Source organism: Oncorhynchus kisutch, linkage group LG4 (genome assembly GCF_002021735.2).
Source record: "Oncorhynchus kisutch isolate 150728-3 linkage group LG4, Okis_V2, whole genome shotgun sequence".
NCBI lineage: Eukaryota > Metazoa > Chordata > Actinopteri > Salmoniformes > Salmonidae > Oncorhynchus > Oncorhynchus kisutch.
The window spans coordinates 26045596-26059025 of record NC_034177.2 but is presented as its reverse complement, the minus strand read 5'-3'; the positions used below and the strand labels follow the sequence as shown (position 1 = coordinate 26059025).

Here is a 13430-nt window from a genome sequence, read left to right as displayed (position 1 = left end):
GAGAATGAAGGAGGGAGGGAGAGGGGGGTAGAAAGAAGGAATAGGAAAACGTGTGAAGACAAAAGCAGACATGATTAAATCACAAGGGCTGCCTCCCGCTGTCATTGAATGCGACACGGGTTCACAACAGAACCCACTGGGGGAGCGACGAAGTATTCACGTTCCAAACGCTACACTATGATGTAGTTAGAAGGGGACGGGACAAAGAAAGAGAGAATTCTGTCCCTGCACCCCCACTAGCTCCCCATCCAAAAAGGCAGCATTTGACTGGTGACCTAGGAGGAGGAGGAGGAGGAGGAGGAGGAAGGCCTCTCTGGATTAGAGACCCTCATGAGACCCTCCAGGAATAGATGTGCTGCACAGAGTTACACCAACACCAAACAATACTGTACCCTACTGCTCAGCTGCACCTACAGACAGAGAGACAGACGACACTCATAAAGACATGCACAGAGACAGGGAGAGACATTCACACAGAGAGACATATGCACATATGTAGAGGGAAACAAACACACAGAGACACACAGACATGCAGAGACATACATACATGCAGAGAAACACAGACATGCAGAGAAACACAGACATGCAGAGAGACAGACACACGTACTTAGGGAGATACACACATTCACCGACCCCGAGATGCATACACACACACAGAAACACACAATGACAATGGCATCAGACTCACAGAGGACCCGGGGCTGCTTGGGAGAGAGAGGCAGAATGGGGACCCTTAATTGCCTTATCCTGTAGTACAGGCTGGGGAGTGCTTTTTGACTTGAGATTCCAATTTCACGCTAAGGCATTATTTAGTTTGATACAGACTTGATTAGGCATTACAGCAGGCCCCTTTCTGGAAGAGCTTTGTGGCGCTCATATCACTGGAGGACAGATTAACTCTGCAGTCACGCTCCTTCTGAGACCCGTCGCCTCACACTCCTCACACAGCCTGCTGCCGGTCTGCATGCTTGGTGTGGCATGGGAAGGTTCCTCTTATCCCAAAACACAAACACATTCAACGTTCACCAACACTAGTCTCCTCAATCACTGCCACTAAGTATAGCCAGATAGCCCATGCATAGAAAGGGAAAGGCTTACAGGTGAAGTTGAGGTAAAGGTGCATGAAACTATGCAAAACCCTAATAACTACCAACTACTACTCTTCAGTAGCATTCTCTCAACCAGCTTCACAACATAGTCACCTGGAATGCATTTCAATTAACAGGTGTGCCTTATTAAAAGTACATTTGTGGAATTTCTTTTCTCCTTAATGCATTTGAGCCAATCAGTTGTGTTGTGACAAGGTAGGGGTGGTATACAGAAGATAGCCCTATTTGGTAAAAGATCAAGTCCATATTATGGCAAGAACAGCACAAATAAGCAAAGAGAAACGGCAGTCCATCATTACTTTAAGACATGAAGGTCAGTCAAAACTGAAAATTTCTGTCAAAAAAAACATCAAGCGCTATGATGAAAATGGCTCTCATAAGGACTGCCACAGGAAAGCAAGACCCAGTATTACCTATGCTGCAAGGAATAAGTTAACTGCACCTCAGATTGCAGCCCAAATAAATGCTTCACAGAGTTCAAGTAACAGACACATCTCAACATCAACTGTTCAGAGGAGACTGCGTGAATCAGGCCTTGATGGTCAAATTGCTGCAAAGAAACCACTACTAAAGGACACCAATAAGAAGAAGAGACTTGCTTGGGCCAAGAAACACTCGCAATGGACATTAGACAGGTCGAAATCTGTCCTTTGGTCTGATGAGTCCAAATTTGAGATTTTTGGTGATTTAAAAAAAAAAATCACCATGAAGCAGGAGTTGTGAGGGTGTGGGAGAGCTTTGCTGGTGACACTGTCTGTGATTTATTTAGAATTTAAGGCACACTTAACCAGCATGGCTACCATAGCATTCTGCAGGGATATGCCGTCCTATCTGGTTTGCAATAAGTGGGACTATCATTTGTTTGTAAAAGGACAATGACCCAAAACACACCTCCGGGCTGTGTAAGGGCTATTTGACCAAAAGGAGAGTGATGGAGTGCTACATCAGATGACTTGGCCTCCACAATCACCCGACAATTGAGATGGATTGGGAGGAGTTGGACAGCAGAGTGAAGGAAAAGTAGCCAACAAGTGCACAGCATATGTGGGAACTCCTTCAAGAATGTTGGAAAAGCATTCCAGGTGAAGCTGGTTGAGAGAATGCCAAGAGTGTGCAAAGCTGTCATCAAGGCAAAGGGTGGCTACTTTGAAGAACCTCAAACATAAAATATATTTTGATTTGTTTAACACTTTTTTCGTTACTACATGATTCCAGATGTGTTATTTCATAGTTCTGATGTCTTCACTATTAGTCTACAATGTAGAAAATAGTTTTAAAAAATAAAGAAAAACCCTTGAATGAGTAGGTGTGTCCAAACTTTAGACTGGTACAGTATGTTTTGGGAAGAGGGGAGGATGGTCCCTGGACTGCCCATCAACACGGCTGGACCCGCAGGCTGAGACAGGCCTAGACTCTACATTTTTAAAGCAAAGATCCATCAACCAACACACAGGGCCCACAGTCCACAGACCAGTCCTCTCACTCGGCTATCTCCTAGTCTCTTTCTGCAGACTCTCACTCCATCTCTTAGCCCCTGTTTGATGGTGACATTAAGCATTTATTAGGGAAAAGAAAAACAAGCAAGAAAAAACAGATTTTAGAATGTTCTCCTCTTTTGACTCCTTCCTTCACACACCTTTGTGTAGTCTGAGTGATGGACTCAAAAGCCTCTGAGACACTGACAATACAAAGACAGCCCCAGAGTGGCACATTCTCAGATAGATGGTTCCAGTGCACAGTGCTAAACAGCCATCTCTTCATAGATGCTGCGTGGTTGGCTCAATCAACATTAGACTACAACTAAACTTGCCCTCTTAAACACAAACATCTCTAGCTCTCCCCTGGATACCTCTCTCACACACATCTGCACCCCATTCTCCCACCCACTTCTTATCCTTAACTGACCTGCCGTCACTCATGGCCTTGGAGATAGAATAACAAAGAGCTGTGACTCGGAGCTGTGAGCAGAGGCCTCATCCTCATCTTCACACATAAACATATGGACTCAAGCCCTCCCTGTTTCCGGCCATCAACACATCCATTCACACACACCCACTATGTTTCCAGACCGTCATTTAGATCATTTAATTTGACTTTCAATATTTCTCATGTAACATTACTGTTAGAAAATGTGTGAGAAAGGAGGGTGACATTGTGGGGGAGGGAAAGAGAGAGAGTGAACCTTTCCACCATCGCTCTCTTTCTCTCATGGGAACACCATCTGTAAGTAGCTCACCATTCAACAATGCATGTGTGTTAAGTGAGAATGCACCACAGACAAGACTGTAATAGGGAAATGAAAACATATCAGATGTAAATGTAATTTACAATTGACTTGTGAAATTGAGAGCAACTTGTGAAATCAAGAGCGACTCGTTTCTTTCCCGCTCCTCACCCTGCTGTTTGCAAGGTGAATTCTTCTGGGCTCTGTAAGGGGTTCTCGCCTTCCGACAGAGGAACTGAATGGAAAGAAATAAGAAAAACACGAGTCCTTGACTAACATCAAGGACTAGGCATTCACAGAGGCCAGCATGAAGGAGGGCCATACAATAAGGGATAATTCTGTCTGAGCTTAAAAGTTTTATGTGGTGCGAGGTTTCAAGTGGGGATGAAGAGAAGCTGTATCACAGCACTATACTGCAAAACACAGAGAAAGAAGGTTCTTACTGTGATTAATGAGAAGCTGTATCACAGCACTATACTGCAAAACACAGAGAAAGAAGGTTCTTACTGTGATTAATGAGAAGCTGTATCACAGCACTATACTGCAAAACACAGAGAAAGAAGGTTCTTACTGTGATTAATGAGAAGCTGTATCACAGCACTATACTGCAAAACACAGAGAAAGAAGGTTCTTACTGTGATTAATGAGAAGCTGTATCACAGCACTATACTGCAAAACACAGAGCAGCGCTTTTCTCAAAACACAAATCTCATTTGTAAATTCTATTAAAGCTCAAAAGACAAAGAAACCTCGTTCAACAGCCTTTTAACCATGACTTCAGGTTATACAATAAAAAAGTCCATGGTATGGTGGAAGCAAGCATTGTCATGCTGGGGATGCAAGCAGGTAGCATTGTCTTAAAAGTCCAAGCAGCAGGACCAAGATATATTGTGGACCACTGAAAAACATTGAAAAGACTAGACTATGAAATGCTGTTCTGTTTTGTCTTCTTCCTAAATGTACTTTATGTTCAATGATTCAAAGAGCTACTTAACAATCCAACACAGCTAATATATACACACAGCCAAAGGCACTCAATCCATTGGAGTAATTTCTGTATGTTTTTAACTCAATGTGTTTTTCAGGGGAAAGTTTTCAGGCACAGTGGAATCAATAGGTTGAGCCGAAGGAAGCTATTGGAGGATTTTTCCTGGTGCGTGCGTGGGCACAGTCAGTCTCCCATCTCCGACCCAGGACTGTTCCAGATACCTGCCCCTGCAGCTATTTGAGACCCAAACTAGCCCTGGAAGACGCCCTGGAACCAGTCCGGATTCAGACAGGATGGAGGAGCAAGGGCCTGGCCAGCAGGAGGCCTAGCTCCCCCTGGCCAGAGTTCAAGGCAGGCTGCAGGGGTCAACACAGGACCAAAGCTCTTCATTAGACTTCAGCATCAGGCCTCCTCCTCTCCTCCCCCCTCCCCAACAACCACCCTTTAATCATCAGAGCTGGGACGAGGAGCCTTCCGAGGGGGAGGCTGCCCAATAAATATATGCATCAGCCAGGTGTGGTGAAGGTGCTTAATTGCCCCCTTTGCTTATGTTTAATGTACAGCCTACGGAGACCCCGTGGGGTCGAGGATCAGCTGCCTAGAGAAAGCAGCATGAACACAGCCTCACTGACATCAGGGAGGGCCAAGGAGAGCAACCTGGTCTCAGAGCATTTCATGTTATTCTGTACGTAAATCCGAGAAACGCCATTTAGTATGATATGCTACATTTTGTCTGGTTACATAAGACAGATTGTTAATTAAGGCAAAAACTAAAGGTTGGGATGGATGTGTGCACGTATAACGTAAACATCTAGCAACCCAAAGGTTGTGAGTTCGAATCTAATCCCGCACAACTTTATCGTTTTAGCTAATTAGCAACTTTTCAACTCCTTACTACTTTTTAGCTACTGCCCAACTACTTAGCATGTTAGATAACCATTCACCTCACCCTAACCTTAGCCCTTTTAACTAATCGTTCCGCTAACCATAAACTTAACCCTAACTCCTAGCCTAGCTAACATTAGTGAGCTAGCTAACGTTAGCCACCTAGCTAGAATTTGTAACATATGTTTTTGCAAATAACATATTGTACGTTTTGCAAATTTGGAACATATGATATGAATTGTAATTCGTAACATATCATACGAAATGTGTGATGGACATCCACAAATGAAAACATACCATACTAAATGGAGTATCTCGGATTTACTTGCAGAATTATACAACATGCTCGGAGACCAGACTGAGGAAAGAGGAGAGGAGAGCAGCGGGGAAGCAAGGTGAGGAAGATGGGAATGGATGAAAGGAGGAAAATAAAATAGGAAGAAAAACTGAACATGAAGACCTCTGCCTACACTGTTGGATCAGACAAACAGCAGTTTTCTGCTAGTGCTGATCTGGCTCTTGCAGCTACCCTCCAGAAGGTTCATGGTTTTGGCCTTCTCTCTCTCTGAGGTCAGAGCAGAGCTGGGTCACAGCCCTCTCTACACATTGGAGACACTGCACTGACATTTACACACAAAACCCATTACTACACTCACATACTCACTGGCTCACAAAGGGCTGCGCTTGACATATCCCATTTACGGAGCCTGCACCGTGCTCATGCGTTTAGGCTGGTTAACTCTGGGTGTCTGCCACAGATCAGCCTGGTTCAACATCAAACAACAGGTGGGCCATTCCAAATGTCCTCAGGTTAACATTGCACAATAAAGAACAGCTCACTACATTAAGCAAAATATTAAATCATATTTAATCTCACATTTGGCTTATAGGGTAGAGAGAGAATTGGCCGTTGTGATGCCCTGGTCCTGTACACACAATTTGCACAGGAAGGAGAAGATTTGGAAAAAATATTTCTGAACGCATTGTTCCAACACATTTTAATCCGCCCACTGCAGCAGCACAATCAGAGTTTCAGAGCGAGGGAACTCAGAGAGGACAGACTCCACAGGGAGGTACTGGTAGGGGAGCTGTGGTTGGCAGGCCAGGGGTAGAGGGGGTCGGGGGGAGCAGAGGAGCAGGAACCAACCACACAAACAGAATTAATAACAGAAGTCACCCTGGCGTTGCTGGCTGTTTAGAAAGGAAGCACAGAGCGGAGAGGGTCCTGAGCCGGCGGCGGTTCCGGCCCAGTAAGTCCAGAGTGCTGATAAACCCTGATGCTAAGCCGGTACAATGGCACAGCCTACGACTGAGCCCGTCCATTAAGACAGATCCTTCCATACACACTAGCAGGCAGGCTGCTGATAAGGAATTGTCATTGGCAGACACACTGGCCACAAGGGAGCTCACCCTAACTGGGCACGCGCACATCTCCACACCAGTAGGGTCTGCTGTAGAGCAAGACTACACCACATTACAGGAAGGAAGGAAGGATAATAAGCGATTGATTCTCAAGCAAAGTTTATTGTAAATATTGGACCACTATAAGCAGGTTAATTCAATTTCCTATATCTAGGACTCTTATAAGTAGAGTGCACTGTACCTTTAAAAATATCCCCTTTCTCCTCTTGAAAAAGTGCAAAATGCATATAATATTGGGCAAACTAATAGGCTCTATAAAAAAAAAGACTACCGCTGTGGCTGAACAATGACCAATTACTTTTTTTGTCATATCAAAATACAAAGTACTAGACAAAATTGCTCTCCCTGCTGTGCAGTCAATGAACATTTTACAAAGGCTTAGAAAAATCTATTTTGAGGTTCACCTACCAATAACACAGGTCAACAGTCTTCTATACTTACAAATTGCAACAATTCATGGTAAAAGACATTACATGCCTGCTGCCAGTTAACAGAACACACAATGATAATATCATCATGTGAAAGTGACAGACCAGACAATGTATTATTCCCTGTCTTACACATAGACACACACGCACGTGCGCACACACACACACACACAGAATAAAGACAGGGGAGCAGGCTCTCGACACTCAATCAGTCCTGTGATAATTCACGTCACTGTTTTAGAACAGCGTGTTGACCAATGAAACTTTGGCTATGCTGCCAAAAGCCTAAGTGACAATAAAAGAGCAATTGAATGTTGAAAACATATGGTCTCAGGACGGCAGAGAGAGGGTACAGGGATGTCAGGGATAGGCTTCATGCACACATACTTAAAAAATATATATTAACTACATCAATCCAAAACAAAATATACAGCAGTAATACTTGCAATAAGATGCTAACCTGTGTATTATTAACACTGTAATTATAATGAATACAAATATTTACACACATGCAACAATTTCAAAGATTTTACTGAGAGAATTCATATGAGGAAATCAGTCAATTTAAATAAATTACTTAGGCCCTAATCTATGGATGTCACATGACTGGGAATACAGATATGCATCTGTTGGTCACAGATCAAGGTAGGGGCGTGGATCAGAAAACCAGTCAGTATCTGACGTGACCACCATTTGCCTCATGCAGCGCGACACATCTCTTTCGCATAGAGTTGATCAGGCTGTTGATCGTGACTTGAGGAATGTTGTCCCAGTTCTCTTCAATGGCTGTGTGAAGTAGCTGAATATTGGCGGGAACTGGAACACGCTGTCGTACACGTTGATCCAGAGCATCCCATATATGCTCAATGGGTGACATGTCTGGTGAGTATGCAGGCCATGGAAGAACTGGGACATTTTTAGCTTCAAGGAATTGTGAACAGTTCCTTGCGACATGGGGCCGTGCATTATCATGCTGAAACGTGAGGTGATGACGGTGGATGAATGGCACGACAATGGGCCTCAGAATCTCAACATGGTGTCTCTGTGCATTCAAATTGCCATTGATAAAATGCAATAGTGTTCATTTTCCGTAGCTTATGCCTGTCCATACCATAACCCCACCACCATGGGGCACTCTGTCAACAATGTTGATATCAGCAAACTGCTCGACCACACGATGCTATACACATGGTCTGCGGTGGTGAGGCCGGTTGGACGTGCTACCAAATTCTCTAAAACGACAATCGAGGCAACTTATGGTAGAGAAATTAACATTACATTTTCTAGCAACAGTTGTGGTGGACATTCCAGCGGTCAGCATGCCAATTGCACACTCCCTCAAAACTTTGAGACATCTGTGGCATTGTGTTGTGTGACAATGCCACACAAGGTGTCTCTGTGTAATGATCATGCTGTTTAATCATCTTCTTGATATGCCACACCTGTCAGGTCAATGGATAACCTTGGCAAAGGAGAAATGCTCACTAACAGGGATGTAAACAAATTTGTGCACAAAGTTTGAGAGAAATAAGGTTTTTGTGCGTATGGAACTTTTTCTCCCTAATTTTGATCTTGTCTCATTGCTGCAACTCCCCAATGGGATCGGGAGGTAAAGATTGAGTCATGAGTCCTCCAAAACATGACCCGCCAAACCGACAAAGAGTCGCTAGAGCGCGATGAGCCAAGTAAAGCCCCCCTGGCCAAACCCACCCCTAACCCGGATGACGCTGGGCCAATTGTGCGCCACCCTATGGGACTCCAGATCACTGCTGGTTGTGATACAGCCCGAGATCAAACCCTGGTCTGTAGTGACGCCTTTAGCACTGGGATGCAGTGCCTTAGACTGCTGTGCCACTTGTGAGGACCTGGAACATTTCTGGGATGTTTTATTTCAGCTCATGAAACATGGGACCAACACTTTACATGTTGCGTTTATATTTTTATTCTGTATATTTGAGTACCAACATCGTTGTTACATTGTGGACAATTGCTTTGTAATTGCCTAGTAATGGACTTTAGCTTTTTGCTATTACAAACTATGCATTAAAATAAGTCCTTTTTCTTCTTGTATAATTATAAACTGTCAACTATTGCTATGCAATTTAATTGCGATTACTGAAGTGCAATGTCACATGTTAATACAATGTTGTTACTTAGGTCATTTAACTGTTACTACAAAGGTGTACAAGTAATTTAACAATCTAACCATAATGTAGATTGAGACATAACTCAACTGCAACATTTAAGTACTATTATGTCAACATAAAATGGGCACACACAATAATATCTAAACTACCGAATCCAGGGGAGACAGCCATTAAAGTCTTGGCCAGGTGAAGCTATCAATGGATTAAGATTTGTTTTACATTTCACTGCAACTTAGAAAAATGTTGAATTGATAGCTTGTGAAAACAGAGTAGTACTGGTGGAATTTGATGTGGAATGAGGTGGAAAAGCACAAGGCAGGCGGAGTGGAAATGATGCCTTTAGCCTTGGATCCCTACTCTCTCAGCTAGTCCTAGACAAGCCTTGTTCCAGCATCTCTTTCTCCCACACCACAGGTTAAAGGTCCAATTTGATTTGATTGACTGTAAACAACATTGTGGAAAATAAATAAGTGCTCTCTCCCTCCCTTCCTGTCATCTGCACTCATTCCCGCTTAATGTCCTGTAAATGAAGAGGATTTATTAATGTGTAATTATCACTACATAATGCATGAAATACTCATGGGGATGGGGGAGATATGAAACAGAAATGCCCCGGCCAGGCACTCTACGCAAAGACACACATTAAAAAGGGATTAATGGGGATAAATAATATTTTGATAAGAAGCGCTCGCTCCCCTCTTTCCTCCATCCCTTCCCATTAGTAAAAGAGCCAATCATAGATATTGACACAATCTCAATTAGCCATCTACAATTAGGATAGAAAACCACCGATAATAACAAGGATCGGTGGTTTCCACAATCCTTTTTTCATCTTGGACGTTTGACTGTCTGTGTGTAGCAAACTAGGAATAAATATGATTCTCAATGTGTTGTTTCTGCTTTGGCATCGACAGGCACTCTTTGGAGTTGAGTGAGCGAGCAGGTGAGGGACAACGGGACATGAAAAACACGAATAATCCCCGGTGAATGCCTTGAACCACTCTGCTGCTCACTCATAATTTGAGAACATGCCAGGCCGTGGGAAAGGTGTTGTGGGGTGATAGCAACGGAACACATCTTAGTTACACATAGAGCTGCTGTGCATCACTGACTAAGCAAAAGCTTTGTTTATTCAAAGCCACAAGCTGAAGCTGCTCAACACACTTAGGATACAAAACAGTACAAAGACTAGCCTTCTTTACCCTGCAGGGAAATTAGGATTACTTTCAGACGTGGAATATGTACTTGTAATCATTGTACTTCATCAATTTAAGAAATTGTTAAAATAATCAAGTGATCTCTTTCCCCACATTCAGCTTACATTATCTTTTTTTTTCAGGCTTTGAAACAGTGGATCCTTAGTACAGACAGATTATAAAGTGACCCGTATTTTCTAGTAAAAGTTAATTTGGGCATTTGGCTCATTTTGCCTCTGGCTGCGTTTACACAGGCATCCTGAGAGGTCATGACATCAAGCTCTGGTGACTCAGAACCAGACCAGCCATTGTGGTCATCAACACAGCTTCAGCTTGCCATTAGTCTTGGTGAACCAGTCACTACATTTACAGAGTGCATGCATTAAAACATATAATAACTTAAACAATGTAGGCCTTATAATCCTTCCACCATAACCATTGCATATTGTTGCCATCAATTAGATAGAACAAAATGACTAATTGGGGGAGGGGTAACCTAATAATTCTGGACCACATGGCCACCCCATTGCCCATCTGGTTTCCATAGGCTGTGTTTACACAGACAGCTCAATTCGGATATTTTGCCAATAATTGACCATTTAGATCAGATCTTTTGTCAATGTTGGGCAAAAAAAATCATATGTGGGATGCCTGTGTAAACGCAGCCAGAGGCAAAACGAGCCAAATGCCCAAATGAACTTTTACTAGAAAATACGGGTCACCAAGAAAATGGTCTATCAACTAAAACACAAACCAATGTGCCCATGCATTTATCACGGTGATGGGAAAACAACATGTGCAAGATGTGGGCATGCATGGGCAGCAAACGGGTCACGTGGCACGGGTGACAATAATTACGCACACATCAACAATACTGGTGAGCAGTAGCTAATGAAACAAACACGTTGTAGTCTAGTCGGGTATTGAATGTGGTCCCATTTTACAATCGATTAAGTAATTAGCTGACCAGGGAACGCCTGAGTGACTATTGTAACAGTACAGAGAGTAGTCTATGATAGACCAGGTACATTTTCTATGATTTATTTTACTTTAAGTTGCTCAGGCTTTGTTTGGCAAAATATATATAATAAAGACAACATTTAAAACTATATTTAAATCTTTGAATTTCACAGTATTCGGCAAATGATGCCAGGAAATATTATTATTGGTTATGCGTCTACTCGTGAATATGTCTCCAGTCTCTCCATAAAATAAAATGTCAAAACACTTACCTTTTACGGAACGCGGTTTAGCCTGTTTTCGTCTAGACATCTCTGGGCTGGTAGTATTTTCTTCTCGTGTAGATCTCTAATGCTTTGCGAATACAGTCATACAGATGGATACTTTAGCTGGCGTTTTTCACTTCTTTGCCTGTTGCAATGCGGCAACTTCCGACTCTGATAGTAGCCTATAATCCAGTTAAAATGAGGTAGGTACAATTAAGAGCTGTGGAGAGGAGCATTGCCCGGATACTCCAGCAATTTAACTTCTTCAGCTGGACTCAACCTGTAGAATTGACGGAACAACTTGTCTTTCTCTCTGGGTCCGTAGCCACAGTATGTATCTTTTGTTCCTTTTATGTTCGTTGGCGACAGCGCGACTTTATCCGTAGAGTTTCAAGAGACAGCCAAAGCCAAATGACAGGCGTGCGATGCGGTAACACCTGATCGGCAGTTAGAAAGGTGCCAGCCACTACGTCCAAATAATGTGATTACCTGACTACACAATTCTAGATTTCTGTTCAAACAAGCTTTACATTTTTTATTTTTCCTCCTGTGCTTCTTGAGGTTGTTCTCGGAACTAAGTCGTTCTCCCTGATCTTGCGAACACCGAACCTCCCTCCTCCGTCCGTCCGTTATTTTTCAGAAGGTGACATGGGCAATGCAACCTTACCCAGCATTTTCTCCATTGGGGATTTGTTCAAATATCTCCCTTTGTAATTTCATTCATATACCCAGTGAAATGTTTGCGGTCGCTAGCCTCTTTCTCCCCTTTTCTTTGTCCTGACTCTGGTCTTCCCTCCGCCTCCCGATCCGACTACTGGCGGGGCTGCAGCGCAGACACACATAATAAAGCCAGGCTTGGCTGGAAATGTAGCTGTGTCCCAGCAGGAGGATGTGAGAGTAGGGTCCCGGCGGGGGAGCGCTCTGATCCCGCTGGGAGCACTGCACAGCCTGGGTTGAGCAGACAGAGCGAGCCAACAGCACCAAACCATGGTCAGCCATGGAAACTGCAGCTTAACTTTGAGCACAGATTGGGGAAAAAACACGGAGTTTAGAGGAACTCTGAAGAGCGCACGAAAAATACGGACTGGATTTGGTTTTAGTCCATTAAATCTTAAATGTTTGCATGTGATGTTGAAATGCGTTTTCTAAAAGTAGCTGGTCGTGAAACGCATCCGTTTATTTCCATGCATAATTTCGATATTTATTATAAATTAATAATATGGGCAATTATTGGCTATTATTTTGCCGTGCTTAACAGTGCATAATGGCTTTTTAACGCACCTTAATACAAAGTCTGTCATTTCATTATTCAGAATGATTTTAAATGTGAAATAATGCGGTGTATTTCTGTGTTGTTTTTTCAAGGGGTCTGGGCCCTCACCAATGGCTGTATGAATGGGCAAAGTCATCGATCACGTGACACCATTCATTCCTATGTGAAGAATCAATGAGTGTGTGAGAGCGGTAAACCCAACAAAGCCGACTGTAGACGAAAGTCGGTCAGTGCAACAGCAGAAAGCCAGCTCCACTGCATATTTACTCATTGTTCCCTTCTAATCAGGGGCGATTTTTAAAATTTAACCAGACAAGTCAGTTAAGAACAAATTATTATTTACAATGACGTCCTACACCTGCCAAACCCTATGTAACTCTCAATCACAGCCGGTAGTGATACAGCCTGGGTGTCTGTAGTGATGCCTCAAGCACTGAGATGCAGTGCCTTAGACCACTGTGCCACTCGGGAGCCCATTTCGACCTCGAACACCAGGTGGGTGCAATTAATTATCAGGTAGAAAACCATCCGG

General features: G+C 43.3%; 1 protein-coding gene across 1 annotated transcript in view; it reads right to left on the bottom strand.

Moving 5' to 3' along the window:
* Positions 1-12592, bottom strand: part of LOC109889309 (zinc finger protein 423) — a 163424-nt gene extending 150832 nt beyond the window's left edge. The window contains exon 1 of the mRNA XM_020480650.2: positions 11632-12592. Within this exon, the coding sequence (XP_020336239.1) occupies positions 11632-11671 (40 nt within the window). The 5' untranslated portion in view covers positions 11672-12592. The remainder of the gene's footprint in view (positions 1-11631) is intronic.
* Between the last annotated feature and the right edge of the window lie 838 nt (positions 12593-13430).